At 42.4% G+C, this 14,063-nt stretch overlaps 2 protein-coding genes across 2 annotated transcripts; both read right to left on the bottom strand.

The window, feature by feature from the left end:
- Window positions 1-5,362: 5,362 nt before the first annotated feature.
- On the bottom strand, window positions 5,363-8,848 carry LOC110498023 (gap junction beta-4 protein-like). Its single transcript, XM_021574562.3, has 2 exons — window positions 8,539-8,848; window positions 5,363-6,874 (listed from the first exon to the last, which is right to left on the bottom strand). Exon 2 carries the CDS (start codon window positions 6,746-6,748, stop codon window positions 5,918-5,920), a length of 831 nt encoding a protein of 276 aa, XP_021430237.3. The 5' UTR covers window positions 6,749-6,874; window positions 8,539-8,848; the 3' UTR covers window positions 5,363-5,917.
- LOC110498369 (peptidyl-prolyl cis-trans isomerase E) lies at window positions 8,221-13,388 on the bottom strand. Its single transcript, XM_090209707.1, is given in 9 exon segments — window positions 8,221-8,225; window positions 10,770-10,955; window positions 11,172-11,295; window positions 11,404-11,507; window positions 11,620-11,701; window positions 11,869-11,895; window positions 12,394-12,437; window positions 13,085-13,162; window positions 13,373-13,388. Coding segments are annotated over 9 exon segments (666 nt in total).
- Window positions 13,389-14,063: the final 675 nt, after the last annotated feature.

Below are 14,063 nucleotides of genomic sequence, written 5' to 3'. Positions count from 1 at the left end.
ACCTCATGTTACAGCACGAGGTGATGGCGGAGGATCTGTACACAATTCCTGGAAGTTGAAAATATCCCAGTTCTTCCATGGCCTGCATACTCACCAGACATGTCACCCATTGAGCAGGTTTGAGATGCTCTGGATCAACGTGCACGACAGCGTGTTCCAGTTCCTGCCAATATCCAGCATCTTCGCACAGCCATTGAAGAGGAGTAGGACAGCATTCCACAGGCCACAATCAACAGCATGATCAACTCTATGCGAAGGAGAGTTGCTGGTGCTATATGAGGCAAATGGTGGTCACACCAGGTACTGACTTCCTTTTTTTTAAAGGGGTCTGTGACCACCAGATGTATATCTGTCATCAAAAAGAAAGTAGGACCAGGGCACTCTTCATGTAATTGATTAAAATGCCTTTATTAGTATGGCATGTTAAATAGAAACAACGTTTTTTTTAAACCGACGCGTTTCGGCTGCATGGCCTTCGTCAGGGAACACAAAAAAAGGAATACAAGGTCAGATGTATATCTGTATTCACAGTTATGTGAAATCCATAGATTAGAGCCTAGTGAATGTATTTAAATTGATTGATTTCCTTACTGTAACTCAGTAAAATCTTTGAAATTGTTGCATGTTGCGTTTATATTTTTGTTCAGTGTATAAGACATCTGCCTTGGCAACACTTCCTGTATTTTATGCACTTTAGGCGACAGGGAGTTCCTTTTTTCGCTCCAGTTCGAGAACTGGTCCAGGCAGTTTGCTGGGTGCACCTGACAGAATGCACACCATGTCTCCACACGCCGAGAGAACAGGAAAACGACTACAATGTTCTGTGTCTGTCTGTACAGTCTATTAGACAGTGAAAACAGCAGGGGCAAGTGCTAACAGGGAAAATGAGGAGTTAGGGCAGAACTAAAAGAGAATCCTGTACAGTCTACCTGCTGCCAACGTGTGTTATTTTCTTTGTCTACACAGTGAAAGACCCACAAGTCCTGATTCAAGAGGCTGAATAGAGTCAACAGAATAGTTGAATAGTGTCAACAGACCAGGTCCAACCTTGATTCCTGGTTGATTATTACAGAGTTAATTTTTACAGAACACAAAAACATACACTTCATTGAACAACTGAAATTCCCCTTTCTGGAATACAAAGTGAGACTAACTTGTTCGATTTCACTTCACAGCCCTGTGTTCACCTTTACTACACATATCATCCCTTTTATGATCTCTAATTTCCATGTAAACAGAGGAGTCACCTGTCCCAGAGACTGACAGGTAAATTTCCTCCACTGGGAGGGTCGTCTACCACTCTGGCTAACGTATAAAACTGGTGATTGGACCGGTCCTCTTATACAATTAGAGTGTTGCTCATACTGTATGTTCTGATCCCCATATATAATGATTGTCATTAATATGTGACAAATGCACTAGTGCTAATATGGGACTAATCTCAGCACTCATACCCGGCACTGAAACATGCATGACAGCACCAGCTGTTCCGGAAACCTGTGTGATCCCACTCTCTGCAGCCGATGTGAGTAAGACCTTTAAACAGGTCAACATTCACAAGGCCGCAGGGCCAGACGGATTACCAGGACGTGTACTGCGAGCATGCGCTCACCAACTGGAAAGTGTCTTCAGTGACATTTTCAACCTCTCCCTGTCAGAGTCTGTAATACCAACATGTTTTAAGCAGACCACCATAGTATCTATGCCCAAGAACACTTGGGTAACCTGCCTAAATGACTACTGACATGTAGCATTCACGGGCTGTAGCCATGAAGTGCTTTGAAAGGCTGGTCATGGATCACATCAACACCATTATCCCAGAAACCCTAGACCCACTCCAATTTGCTTACCGCCCTAACAGATCCACAAATAATGCAATCTCTTTTGCACTCCACACTGCCCTTTCCCACCTGGACAAAAGGAACACCTACAGTTGAAGTCGGAAGTTTACATACACCTCAGCCAAATACATTTAAACTCAGTTTTTCACAATTCCTGACATTTAATCAGAGTAAAAATTCCCTGTCTTAGGTCAGTTAGGATCACCGCTTTATTTTAAGAATGTGAAATGTCAGAATAATAGTAGAGAGAATTCTATTTCAGCTTTTATTTATTTCATCACATTCCCAGTGGGTCAGAAGTTTACAATCACTCAATTAGTATTTGGTACCATTGCCTTTAAATTGTTTAACTTGGGTCAAATGTTTTGTGTAGCCTTCCACAAGCTTCCCACAATAAGTTGGGTGAATTTTGGCCCATTCCTCCTCACAGAGGAGCACACACCTTTTCAGTTCTGCCCACAAATTTTCTAGAGGATTGAGGTCAGGGCTTTGTGATGGCCACTCCAATACCTTGACTTTGTTGTCCTTAAGCCATTTTGCCACAACTTTGGAAGTTTGCTTTGGCGTCATTGTCCATTTGGAAGACCCATTTGCGACCAAGCTGGCTTCCGGGTGTTAAAGAAGCAGCGGCTTGGTTGGTTGTGTATCGGAGGACGCATGACTTTCAACCTTCGTCTCTCCCGAGCCCGTACGGGAGTTGTAGCGATGAGACAAGATAGTCTCTAGGCCAATTGTGCGTCGCCCCACGGACCTCCCGGTCGCGGCCGGTTACGACAGAGCCTGGGCGTGAACCCAGGACTCTGATGGCACAGCTGGCGCTGCAGTACAGCACCCTTAACCACTGCGCCACCCGGGAGGCCTGTAGTCTGGCTTTTTTATGGCGGTTTTGGAGCAGTGGCTTCTTCCTTGCTGAGCAGCCTTTCGGGTTATGTTGATATAGAACTAATTTTACTGTGGATATAGTTACTTTTTTACCTGTTTCCCCCAGCATCTTCACAAGGTCCTTTGCTGTTGTGAATTATAAGTTAAATAATCTGTCTGTAAACAATTGTTGGAAAAATGACTTGTGTCAAGGACCCTGGGAATAAACACCTCCCTCTGCAACTGGATCCTGGACTTTCTGACGGGCCGCCCCCAGGTGTTAAGGGTAGGCAACAATACATCCGCCACGCTGATCCTCAACACAGGGGCCCCTCAAGGGTGCGTGCTCAGGTCCCCTCCTGTACTCCCTGTTCACTCATGACTGCACGGCCAGGCACGACTCCAACACCATCATTAAGTTTGCAGATGACACAACAGTGGTAGGTCTGATCACTGACAACGGCGAGACAGCCTATATGGAGGAGGTCAGAGACCTGGCCGTGTGGTGCCAGGACAACAACTTCTCCCTCAACATGATCAAGACAAAGGAGATGATTGTGGACAACATGAAAAAGAGGACCGAGCACGCCCCCATTCTCATCGACGAGGCTGTAGTGGAGCAGGTTGAGAGCTTCAAGTTCCTTGGTGTCCACATCACCAACAAACTAACATGGTCCAAGCACACCAAGACAGTCGTAAATAGGGCACGACAAAACCTATTCCCCCTCAGGAGACTGAAAAGATTTGGCATGGGTCCTCAGATCCTCAAAAGGTTCTACAGCTGCACCATCGAGAGCATCCTGACTGGTTGCATCACTGCATGGTATGGCAACTGCTGGGTCTCCGACCGCAAAGCACTACAGAGGGTAGTGCGTACGGCCCAGTACATCAGTGTGGAAAAGCTCCCTGCCATCCAGGACCTCTGCACCAGGCGATGTCAGAGGAAGACCTTAAATTGTCAAAGACTCCAGTCACCCTAGTCATAGACTGTTCTCTCTGCTACCGCACGGCAAGCGGTCCCGGAGCGCCAAGTCTAGGTCCAAGAGGCTTCTAAACAGCTTTTACCCCCCAAGCCATAAGACTCCTGAACATCTAATCAAATGGCTATCGAGGCTATTTGCATTGCCCATCTCCTCTTTTACACCGCTACAACTTTAATAACTCTACCTACATGTACAAATTACCTCAACTAACCAGTACACCCGCACATTGACTCTGTACCGGTACCCCACTGTGTATCGTCTCGCTATTGTTATTTTTACTGCTGCTTTTTAATTACTTATTTCTTATTCTTACCTAGATTTTTATTTAATTGAAATTTTTTAACTGCATTGTTGGTTTAGTATCTCATAAGTAAGCATTTCACTGTTGTATTCGGTGCATGTGATAAATAAAATTTGATTTGATTTGAAATCAGCTAAGACGACTGTTTCCTTTTGAATGGGAAATTCAATGCTAAGGGACTTTTCATGGTCTTGATCCTTATCTAAGTCTCTGAACTAAGAAAAAACATTTGAATACTGCCTGTAACGAATTAACACAGGTGACATCATAGAAAAATGTACTGTATAGGGGCGTTTCTCTCACAATGAGTATGGTCTCTTGTTTGTATGTTAAAAATATTCCAAAACATGCATCCTGTTTCCAACAAGGTACTAAAGTAATATTGCAAAGAATGGGGCCAATCAATTCACTTTTTGTCCTGAATACAAAGTATTATGTTTGGGGCAAATCCAATGCAACACGTTACTGAGTACCACTCTCCATTTATTCAATCATAGTGGGGTCTGCATCATGTTATGGGTATGCTTGTAATCGTTAAGAACTGGGGAGTTTTTCAGGATAAAAAATAAATGGAATGGAATTAAGCACAAGCAAAATCCTAGAGGAAAACCTGGTTCAGTCTGCTTTCCACCAGACACTGAGAGATTAATTCACCTTTCAGCAGGACAATAACCTAAAACACAAGACCAAATCTACACTTGAGTTGCTTACCAAGAAGACAGTTAATGGTCCTGAGTTGCCTAGTTACAGTTTTGACCTAAATCTACTTGAAAATCTGTGACAAGACCTGAATATGGTTTGTTTAGCAATGATCAATGACTAATTTGACAGAGCTTGAAGAATTTTGACAAGAATAATGGACAAATGTTGCACAATCAAGGTGTGGAAAGCTCTTAGAGACTTATCCAGAAGACAAAGTATTGAATCTGGGGTGTGAATACTTCTGTAAATTGAATATTTCTGTATTTAATTGTCAATGAATTTGCTAAAATTTCTAAAAACGTTTTCACTTTGTCATCATGGGGTATTATGTGTAGATGGGTGAGAGAAAAAACGATTTAATACATTTTGAATTCAGGTTGTAACACAACAAAATATGAACCAAGTAAAAGTGTATGAACTCTTTCTGAAGACACTGTAAATATCCCCAAATATGTTTACATCCATGTATTTTGAGATACACAGTTTCATCAACAGCTTACAGAAACCCACTAAAATCATGATCTCTACTGGCTTTATGCAGAGTGTATGTATTTTAGAATATACAATGCAATAAGCATAAACACAGAATAGCCATACTCATTTTTCAAGCCATGTTTGTGCATATCTAATGGACTAACATCAGTATGACCAGAAAAATACTCTCAAAGTCCATAGAAGAAATTACATCTTTTTAATTGTCTGAAAATACATTGCTCTTTGCTTCATCTTTTTCCCAACAAAGCCTGATGCAGTCTCTGCCATTCGTAATGAAGGATGAGACAGGGAAAACAACTTCTCGAGGGCATAAGAACAGCAGTGGTATGGGCACGGTGTGGCAATGGTTGAGTCCTTTCATAAAAATAGCACTGGTAAAGTTGTGAGGTGTGGTAGACAGCGAACAAATAACATAAGAATAAATTACATTTCCCAGCCCTAGCGTGAAACTTTCCTCTGTAAATGATGGATATTTTATTTAAAGTGACTAATTGATTTGTTTAATTACCCGGTCAATGACAGAATGGTAGGTAAACAATTTATCCAGGAATGTCAAGAGCCATCCAGTTCCATTGTAGCTCAGGCAATGAGAAGACAGTCTTGAATGGCAGTGAGGTACTCTCTAGCCCAGTGAGGGCCTGAAGAGAAATGGAAGATATATCCCATTGTCTCCATACTTATGTCTTCTTTGCATTCTCTCATTCAGTCTCTAATGTCTTTGACCAGTCTTTACCTCAGGCATACACGACAACGCTATAAGATGGGGCTGAGGTATCCTTGCTGGGTAGCTTTATTGAGGGCAGCTTTAATGAGTTGGACTGCATTCCATTCTTGCCACCAACCACCAGGGAGGTAGCCATGGCCATCTGGCGTGGCTGGATGGTGGAGGAGGGTGAGTTCTTGTGCATACGGGTGAAGACCTCTTTACAGCGTTTCCCGACCAGGTACAGGATCTCCAAGAAGGAGAGCAGGATACAAGCCAGACTGGTGACCACCATGAAGATGGTGAAGATCCGCTTCTCAGTGGGGCGAGCAATGAAGCAGTCCACCTTGTTGGGACAGGGCTTCTGCTCACACTTGATGAGGGAGGGGAAGTCATAGCCCTCGTAGATATGGTAGATTAAATACACAAAGGTGGCGTCCACAGCCACCTTGAAGACCAGGGTCAGGACGTAGGTCCACCACAGCCCTCCACGCTTCTTACCGGTGTTCATGTAGATTTTCTGGCAGCCCTCACCGTATTTTAGTGTGTGTTTACGCTCACGTTCATCTCTGTAGGCTACGTGCATTACCACCAGGAGAGAGGGACATGTGACGAAGATGAGCTGCAGGGCCCACAGGCGGACGTGGGACACAGGGAAGAAGTGGTCGTAACAGACGTTGTGGCAGCCAGGCTGGGCCGTGTTGCACGTGAAGTCTTTTTGCTCATCGCCCCACACATTCTCGGCTGCCACGACAAACACCATGACCCTGAAGAGGAAGACAACGGACAGCCACACGCGGCCGAACGCCGTGGAGTACTTGTTCACCCCACTGAGGAGGCTCTGGAGGAATGCCCAGTTCATTGTGAGACTGACTCACAATCTACCTCCCTGACGAAAGTTATTACGGAATAATTAGTGCGAGAAACTATTTCAACTGTTGGTTGAGATCTCAGGTAAAATTCTGGAGTGTTCTTCACTTTCAGCGATCTTTAGAAAAAGAGAGAGGAAGTGGGGAAAAGATTAGGCCTTTGAGTATGAGTGAACAAAAGGACGCAAACAACTGGTGTCACCTGTTTTCCCAAGTGTAAAAAGTCATTCCCAACCAAATAACTGGTAGCTATTATCACACTTGCGGTCTTCTTTTAAAATTAAATTGAATGATAAAGTTAATATATTAAGGATGATAAAAGCCCCCATGTCCTAAAAACACATGACAGGATTTCTGTTGAGTAGCAAGTTACAGTGCCTTCAGAAAGTATTTACACCCCTTGACCTTTTCAAAATGTGTTGTGTTACAAAGTGTGAATAAAATTGATTTAATTGTCATTTTTTTGTCAACGATCTACACAAAATGCGCAATAATGTCATTTGTAAACAAAACAGAGTCAATACATGTTAGAATCATTTTTAGCAGCGATTACAACTGTGAGTTTATGGGTAAGTCTCTAAGACTTTTCCATACCTGGATTGTGCAACATTTGCCCTAAACAAAAATGTTCAGGTCTTGCCATAGATTTTCAAGCATATTTAAATCCAAACTGTAACTGGGCCACTCACAAACAATCACTGTATTTTTGGTAAGCAACTCAAGTGTAGATTTGGCATTATTACTTTAGTGTCTTGTTGCAAACATAATGCATATTTATTATATTTTTATTCTGTACATGCTTCCTTCCTTTCACTCTGTCAATTGAGTTAGTATTGTGCAGTAACTATAATGTTTTTGATCCATCCTCAGTTTTCTATCACAGCCAAACTCTGTTTCAAAATCACAATTGGCCTCATGGTAAATTCTCTGAACGGTTTCCTTCATCTCTGACAACTGAGTTAGGAAGAACGCCTGTATCTTTGTAGTGACTGGGTGTATTGATACACCATCCAAAGTGTAATTAATAACTTCACCATGCTCAAAAGGATATTCAATGGATTTTTTCATTTTTACCCATATGCCAATAGTTGTCCTTTGAGAGGCATTGGAAAACCTCTGGTTTTGTGGTTGAATCTGTGTTTGAAATCCACTGCTCAACTGAGGGACTTTACCGATACTTGTGTGTGTGGGGGGTACAGAGTCGAGGTAGTCATTCAAAACTCATGTTTAAAAACTATTATTGCACACAGAGTCCATGTTACTTATGTGACTTTAGCAAACTTTTACTTGTGAACTTATTTGAGGCTTGCCATAAGAAAGGGGTTGAATACTTATCAACTCAAGACATTTCAGCTTTTCATTTTTTTGTAATTTGTGAATTATCCTAAAAACATAATTCCACTTTGACATTATGGGGTATTGTGTGTAAGCCACTGACAAAACATCAATTGATTAAATGTTAAATTCAGGCTGTGACACAAAATGTGGAAAAAGTCTAGGGGTTTGAATACTTTCTGAAGACACTAACTATTGCATTCATAGTAGGCCTAAACATTAATACCGGACACATTTATAGTTTTTATAACACAGTTAGGCTGTGGAAACTAGTTTATTTCCTAATTGTTGATTCTAGTCAGTGCTCTGCTGAGAAAAATTGTCTCAAATGCAATCACTGCAATCATCAAAAAGGACCCAAACTTGATCTCTCGCAGTCTTTATATAATAACCTTATAGTACAGCTATTGATTCGCAGGTGGGAATCTAAACAAATAAATGTACTTACACTTCAAAATGACTTTATATAGAAAGGACCATAAACTCCGTCGGGAAAGTTGCAGTTCGTATCGTAATGGAGAAATATGGTTTTACTGCGCCCCACAGATGAAAATCTATGAAGATTTCAGAAAGGAATTAACATAACGACGTTACGGTACAACGTTCCATTTATCCAGGTGTGGCTCGTGAACGAACCATCGAACGGAGTGTTTTCGCCGGTCATTTAAATGTTATTCAGAGTGGAGCGGCTGGTCATAGGCTTTATTTCAGACCGTTAGTCAAAAATATCGAGTTTTTTTTTTTTTCATTGAAGACCCATAAACTTAAATGATCGAATATATAATGCAACTTCTTAGAAATGCTGGGGTACATTTTGAATGAAAAATCCTAAAAGACAGATTCACTATACAGTCCTATACTGTATCAACGAAGAAAACGTTTTATTTACAATTTGGAAAATGTGACGTTGATACAGCAGTTGTTTATGTTTATTATAAAACAAGTGTTTATTGTAATATTTACATCACAGAGAAGGTGGGAAGAACAGGGAGAATCCATGTACAGCAGATGAGTCATGGACATGTGTAGTACATGATAAAAACTGAGCAGTTTACCATTCTTCAGTCTGACACTGCATATTTTTTTACACATACAGTCACACACTCAGCTACAACAGTCACTCTTCTGTGCTTCAAGTTAAACATAGTCTCCACAGTCTAAAATGATCACTTTCTGCTTGGTCTTGCCTTCTTTTGTTCCTTGTTGCGTGTGGTGACAGACAACATGACATGAGTCTTGGTACACAACTTCTTCACAGTCTGTAACAACATATAGGACCCTACTTCCCCTCCATGGGAGAATCTCAATTGCCTACTCCTCGCATCCCCTCTCATAGTCTCCTTCTCAAAACCCATTGGAGGAGAAAGTTAAAAGGGTAGCGACCTCTGGCTTTCTCATCCAATGGGTTTGAGAAGGAGACGAGGAGAGGAGAGGTGCATTTATCCTCATGTGATCAGAAACTATACTCATTCAAATCTGCATATTTTATTTTGATTTCATCTTTATTTAACCAGGTAGGCTAGTTGAGAACAAGTTCTCATTTGCAACTGCGACCTGGCCAAGATAAAGCAAAGCAGTTCGACACATACAACAGAGTTACACATGGAATAAACAAACATACAGTCAATAATACAGTAGAAAAAGTCTATATACAGTATGTGCACTGAGGTAGGATAAGGGAGGTAAGGCAATAAATAGGCCATGGTGGCGAAGTAATTACAATATAGCAATTAAACACTGGAATGGTAGATGTGCAGTATATATATATATATATATATATGTGTGAATGCGCAAGTAGAGATACTGGGGTGCAAACGAGCAAGATAAATAAATACAGTATGGGGATGGGGTAGTGGGTGGGCTATTTACAGATGGGCTATGTACAGGTGCAGTGATCTGTGAGCTGCTCTGACAGCTGGTGCTTAAAGCTAGTGAGGGAGATATGAGTCTCCAGCTTCAGTGATTTTTGCAGTTCGTTCCAGTCATTGGCAGCAGAGCGCTTGAAGGAAAGACGGCCAAAGGAAGAATTGGCTTTGGGGGTGACCAGTGAGATATACCTGCTGGAGCGGGTGCTACAGGTGGGTGCTGCTATGGTGACCAGTGAGCTGAGATAAGGCGGGGCTTTACCTAGCAGAGACTTGTAGATGACCTGGAGCCAGTGGGTTTGGCAACGAGTATGAAGCGAGGGCCAGCCAACGAGAGCGTACAGGTTGCAGTGGTGGGTAGTATATGGGGCTTTGGTGACAAAACGGGTGGCACTGTGATAGACTGCATCCAATTTGTTGAGTAGAGTGTTGGAGGTTATTTGTAAATGACATCGCCGAGGTCGAGGATCGGTAGGATGGTCAGTTTTACGAGGGTATGTTAGGCAGCATGAGTGAAGGATGCTTTGTTGTGAAATAGGAAACCGATTCTAGATTTAATTTTGGATTGGAGATGCTTAATGTGAGTTTACAGTCTAACCAGGTATTTGTAGTTGTCCACATATTCTAAGTCAGAACTGTCCAGAGTAGTGATGTTGGACGGGTGGGTAGGTGCGAGCAGCAATCAGTTAAAGAGAATGCATTTAGTTTTACTTGCATTTAAGAGCAATATGGCAATGCATCATCCACTTCCTCACCACTCTACACATTCATTCACAGACAGACATATTTACAGCTGTACAGGGACATGTCTCACCTGCAGCAGTGTGTTTGAGGACAAAGTTCTCATCCTCAAACTTTCGCCCGTAGATAGACTTACACCCAGTGCCATTGTGGTTGGTGAAGTCTCCTCCCTGACACATGAACTGTGGGATGACATGGTGGAAACAGCTGCCTTTGAAGCCAACGCCCTTCTCATGTGTGCACAAGCAGAGGAAGTTCTCTACGGGAGATGTCAGGGCAGAGGAGTAGTAGATTTTAAGGGAGGCTGCTTCTATTTAACAGGCATGACAAACTGCAGACTCGAGAAACTTAATTGGCTGAATCTTTCCAGCTTTACATATGATCTCTTTTGATACAGTCCAAATATTCCTCTAATGACAGGGTTCTATTTTCAGAAATGTCCCTGATACATTATAACAAGGAGGAACATGGATACCTGCGGGCATAGGAGCAATGTCTGCTCGGAGCAGGAAGCGCAGTCTCCCTGCTGGCTTATTGCCAATCTTGATGTCCATGTAAACCTGGGGGTTTGTTCTGCCCTTCTTGGCTGGGGGCTCACTCTGCAATCAATGATAATATATTATTGTGACAGGCTTTTTACAATATAAGATGTTATTACACAATGTACTACACTCACAGAGACAGACAGGAACACACACACAACTTGCATCTGTTGTTTTTTATTTGGCTGATTCTCCAGTGGACTCCGTCACCTCAGCCTCTTCGGCAGTCGTTCCCGAGAACTTTTTCAGCCAATCATCATCTGACCAAACTGAGGAAATGGCATAAAGTTAGCGGTTTTATCACATCAATGGGGTTTCATTATAGGTCAAAGCCATGGGGCAGTTGAAGTATTTATAGAGAGACTAATGCATATCACTCACCTGGACGAGAAGAGCCCTCTTTGATCCTCATAGGTTTGGCGATGTTGACCCGGATGGTTCTTCAAAAGAACTCTGACTCATTCTGTCAATAATACAGAGGGAAAACCTGCATGAAAGAGAATGGTTCAAACCACACCTTTGAAAAATGAGAGTCACTGTCTCAGAGTACATAGTACCAAAACAGGGGATAATGCAAATGTCTATTAGTTAAACCAAACTGACTTTAGAAGCAGACAGTGTTTCAATCACCATGTTATCAATAGCAGCAGCAACATCCTGTGGAAGATGAACTGGGGGATGAAAGAATCACAGCAAATCAAATTGTATTAGTCACATGCGCCGAATACAACCGGTGTAGACATTACAGTGAAATGATTACTATCGAGCCCCTGATTACTATCAAGCCCCCTGGGTAGCCATTTGATTAGATGTTCAGGAGTCTTATGGCTTGGGGGTAGAAGCTGTTTAGAAGCCTCTTGGACCTAGACTTGGCACTCCGGTACCGCTTGCTGTGCGGTAGCAGAGAGAACAGTCTGACTAGGGTGGCTGGAGCAAAACTTCACTACACAATCATTATTTTGAGCATTTCACCGTAACCTGTTGTATTCTGTGCAAGTGACAAATAACATTTGATTTGATAGCCAATGACCGTCCACCACAACCACTAGATGGCGGTCCATGCTGAACCCTGAGCCATTACAATACACACACATTTGTTTACTGGCCATATCCAACATAATATGGCATATTTGCATAGAGGTTGATTAAACGTACTTCAGCCAATTCAAATTCAATAAATGCGAATCCTCTGTGCTTCTCTGCAAAGCAAACAATATAGGGTGCATTCGTAAATTAACTCTGGCCATCTACTCCGATTTCAGAACACTCGCCTGAGCGTGCCAGAGCACAGAATAACTGATGAATTTACAAACAACGTTTAACACCCATTGAATATGGCCGGTGTCAGTAAACGTTGGCAAAAAACACAATTAAATTGTTGCCAGCAGCAGTTAGTCATCAACGCTCTGGATAACATAAAAACTGCCTAACCAGCTCTGCTTGGACGGTAAAATGGTCAGTGAGGTGTTCTCATTTGTGTCTGGAAGTATTTAAGTAGCTAAGTAAACTATCCAACGTTAGCTTGGATGCCGTTGTGAGGTCTGAACGCCCGGATCAACCCGCCAGAGCGTCCAGTGTGCACTCTGAAAGTTTAGAGAGCGAAACGCTCTGAATTTACGAACGGACAATCTGACATCGCTCTAGATTTATATACACCCAGAGCGCACTCCAGATTGAATTTATGAACACACTCATGAGACATAAACTTCTGCTCTAACGTTAAGGTTTTCATCTCCAGTAAGCAGCTAACTCTGGCTAAATTGCCAGGCAGGATGGATGAGTTTCTCTTCACTGTTGCGCTTTACCTTTATGCAAAACACTGAATGGTGAAGGTATTTCCTCTCACCTGTTTCATAGTCTATTGGAATCTGAATACCTGTGATATCCCAGAACGGAATGAACGCATGCAGCACTTGCAGTCCACCTGTGTCAACACATTACAGTCACGTTCGCTAGCTAGTCAATCAAAGTAGTTAATGATCAGATAAACTAAACGGTTTCTTAAGTGTCTTTGACTTCGTATTAAAACAATGAATGGGGTTTTAGCTCTCACAACCAATAAGTTGCTAAACGTAAGAGGATTCGATCTAGCAACCTTTCGGTTACTGGCCCAACGCTCTAACCACTAGGCTACCTGCCGCACCAACCATTCAGTCACAGCCTGCCAGTCTGATAGTCAGCAGCGTTTCACAGTGCAATGTATATTTTTCAAGAGAAATGCCATGGCGGCCTTAGTGTAATTTAGCAGTAGCCCCCCGCGTTTCGGGAAAATCACGAACCATTGACCCCTGCAAAACTAGTGATTGGTCCATTACAACCAAAGCCCACTTTCTTCTGTGGATTTTATATGGCGGTAGGCAACCAACTTTAAAGGTACATTACCGCCACCGACTGGACGGTTAACCAGAGACAGGGAAGGTCTAATAACCCTACCCATTAATTCTAGTCTTATTAAAAACGAACTACACAATTCACTTAAACTTAGCTCTGGAATACCGTTACTCCTTATTAAATCGAATTACAATATCTCCCTTTCCCTCCCATTGAATAGTGCTGGCACTGAAATAGTACATGTTCCACAGTTTCCATCTCCTCTTGACAGTGATCACACTTCCCAGTTGGATGATTTCCTAACCATTTCAATGTGCTGTTGAGCTTTGCGTTTCAGTCTCAGCCTTGTGATTACACTTTCCACCCTTATCGCTTGACCCCAGGACGTCCCTGTCCCCACTTTTTCCTGAATTGTATACAGGGGTCTTCCCTTTCCCTCCCTGTTCCACAACTCTTGACATTTGTTTTTAACCACAGTTCTTATTAACCCCTTG

This window comes from Oncorhynchus mykiss, chromosome 19 (genome assembly GCF_057628025.1).
Source record: "Oncorhynchus mykiss isolate SJ-2025 chromosome 19, ASM5762802v1, whole genome shotgun sequence".
Lineage (NCBI taxonomy): Eukaryota > Metazoa > Chordata > Actinopteri > Salmoniformes > Salmonidae > Oncorhynchus > Oncorhynchus mykiss.
The sequence above is the reverse complement of the archived record's forward strand: the minus strand, read 5'-3'. Positions and strand labels throughout refer to the sequence as shown.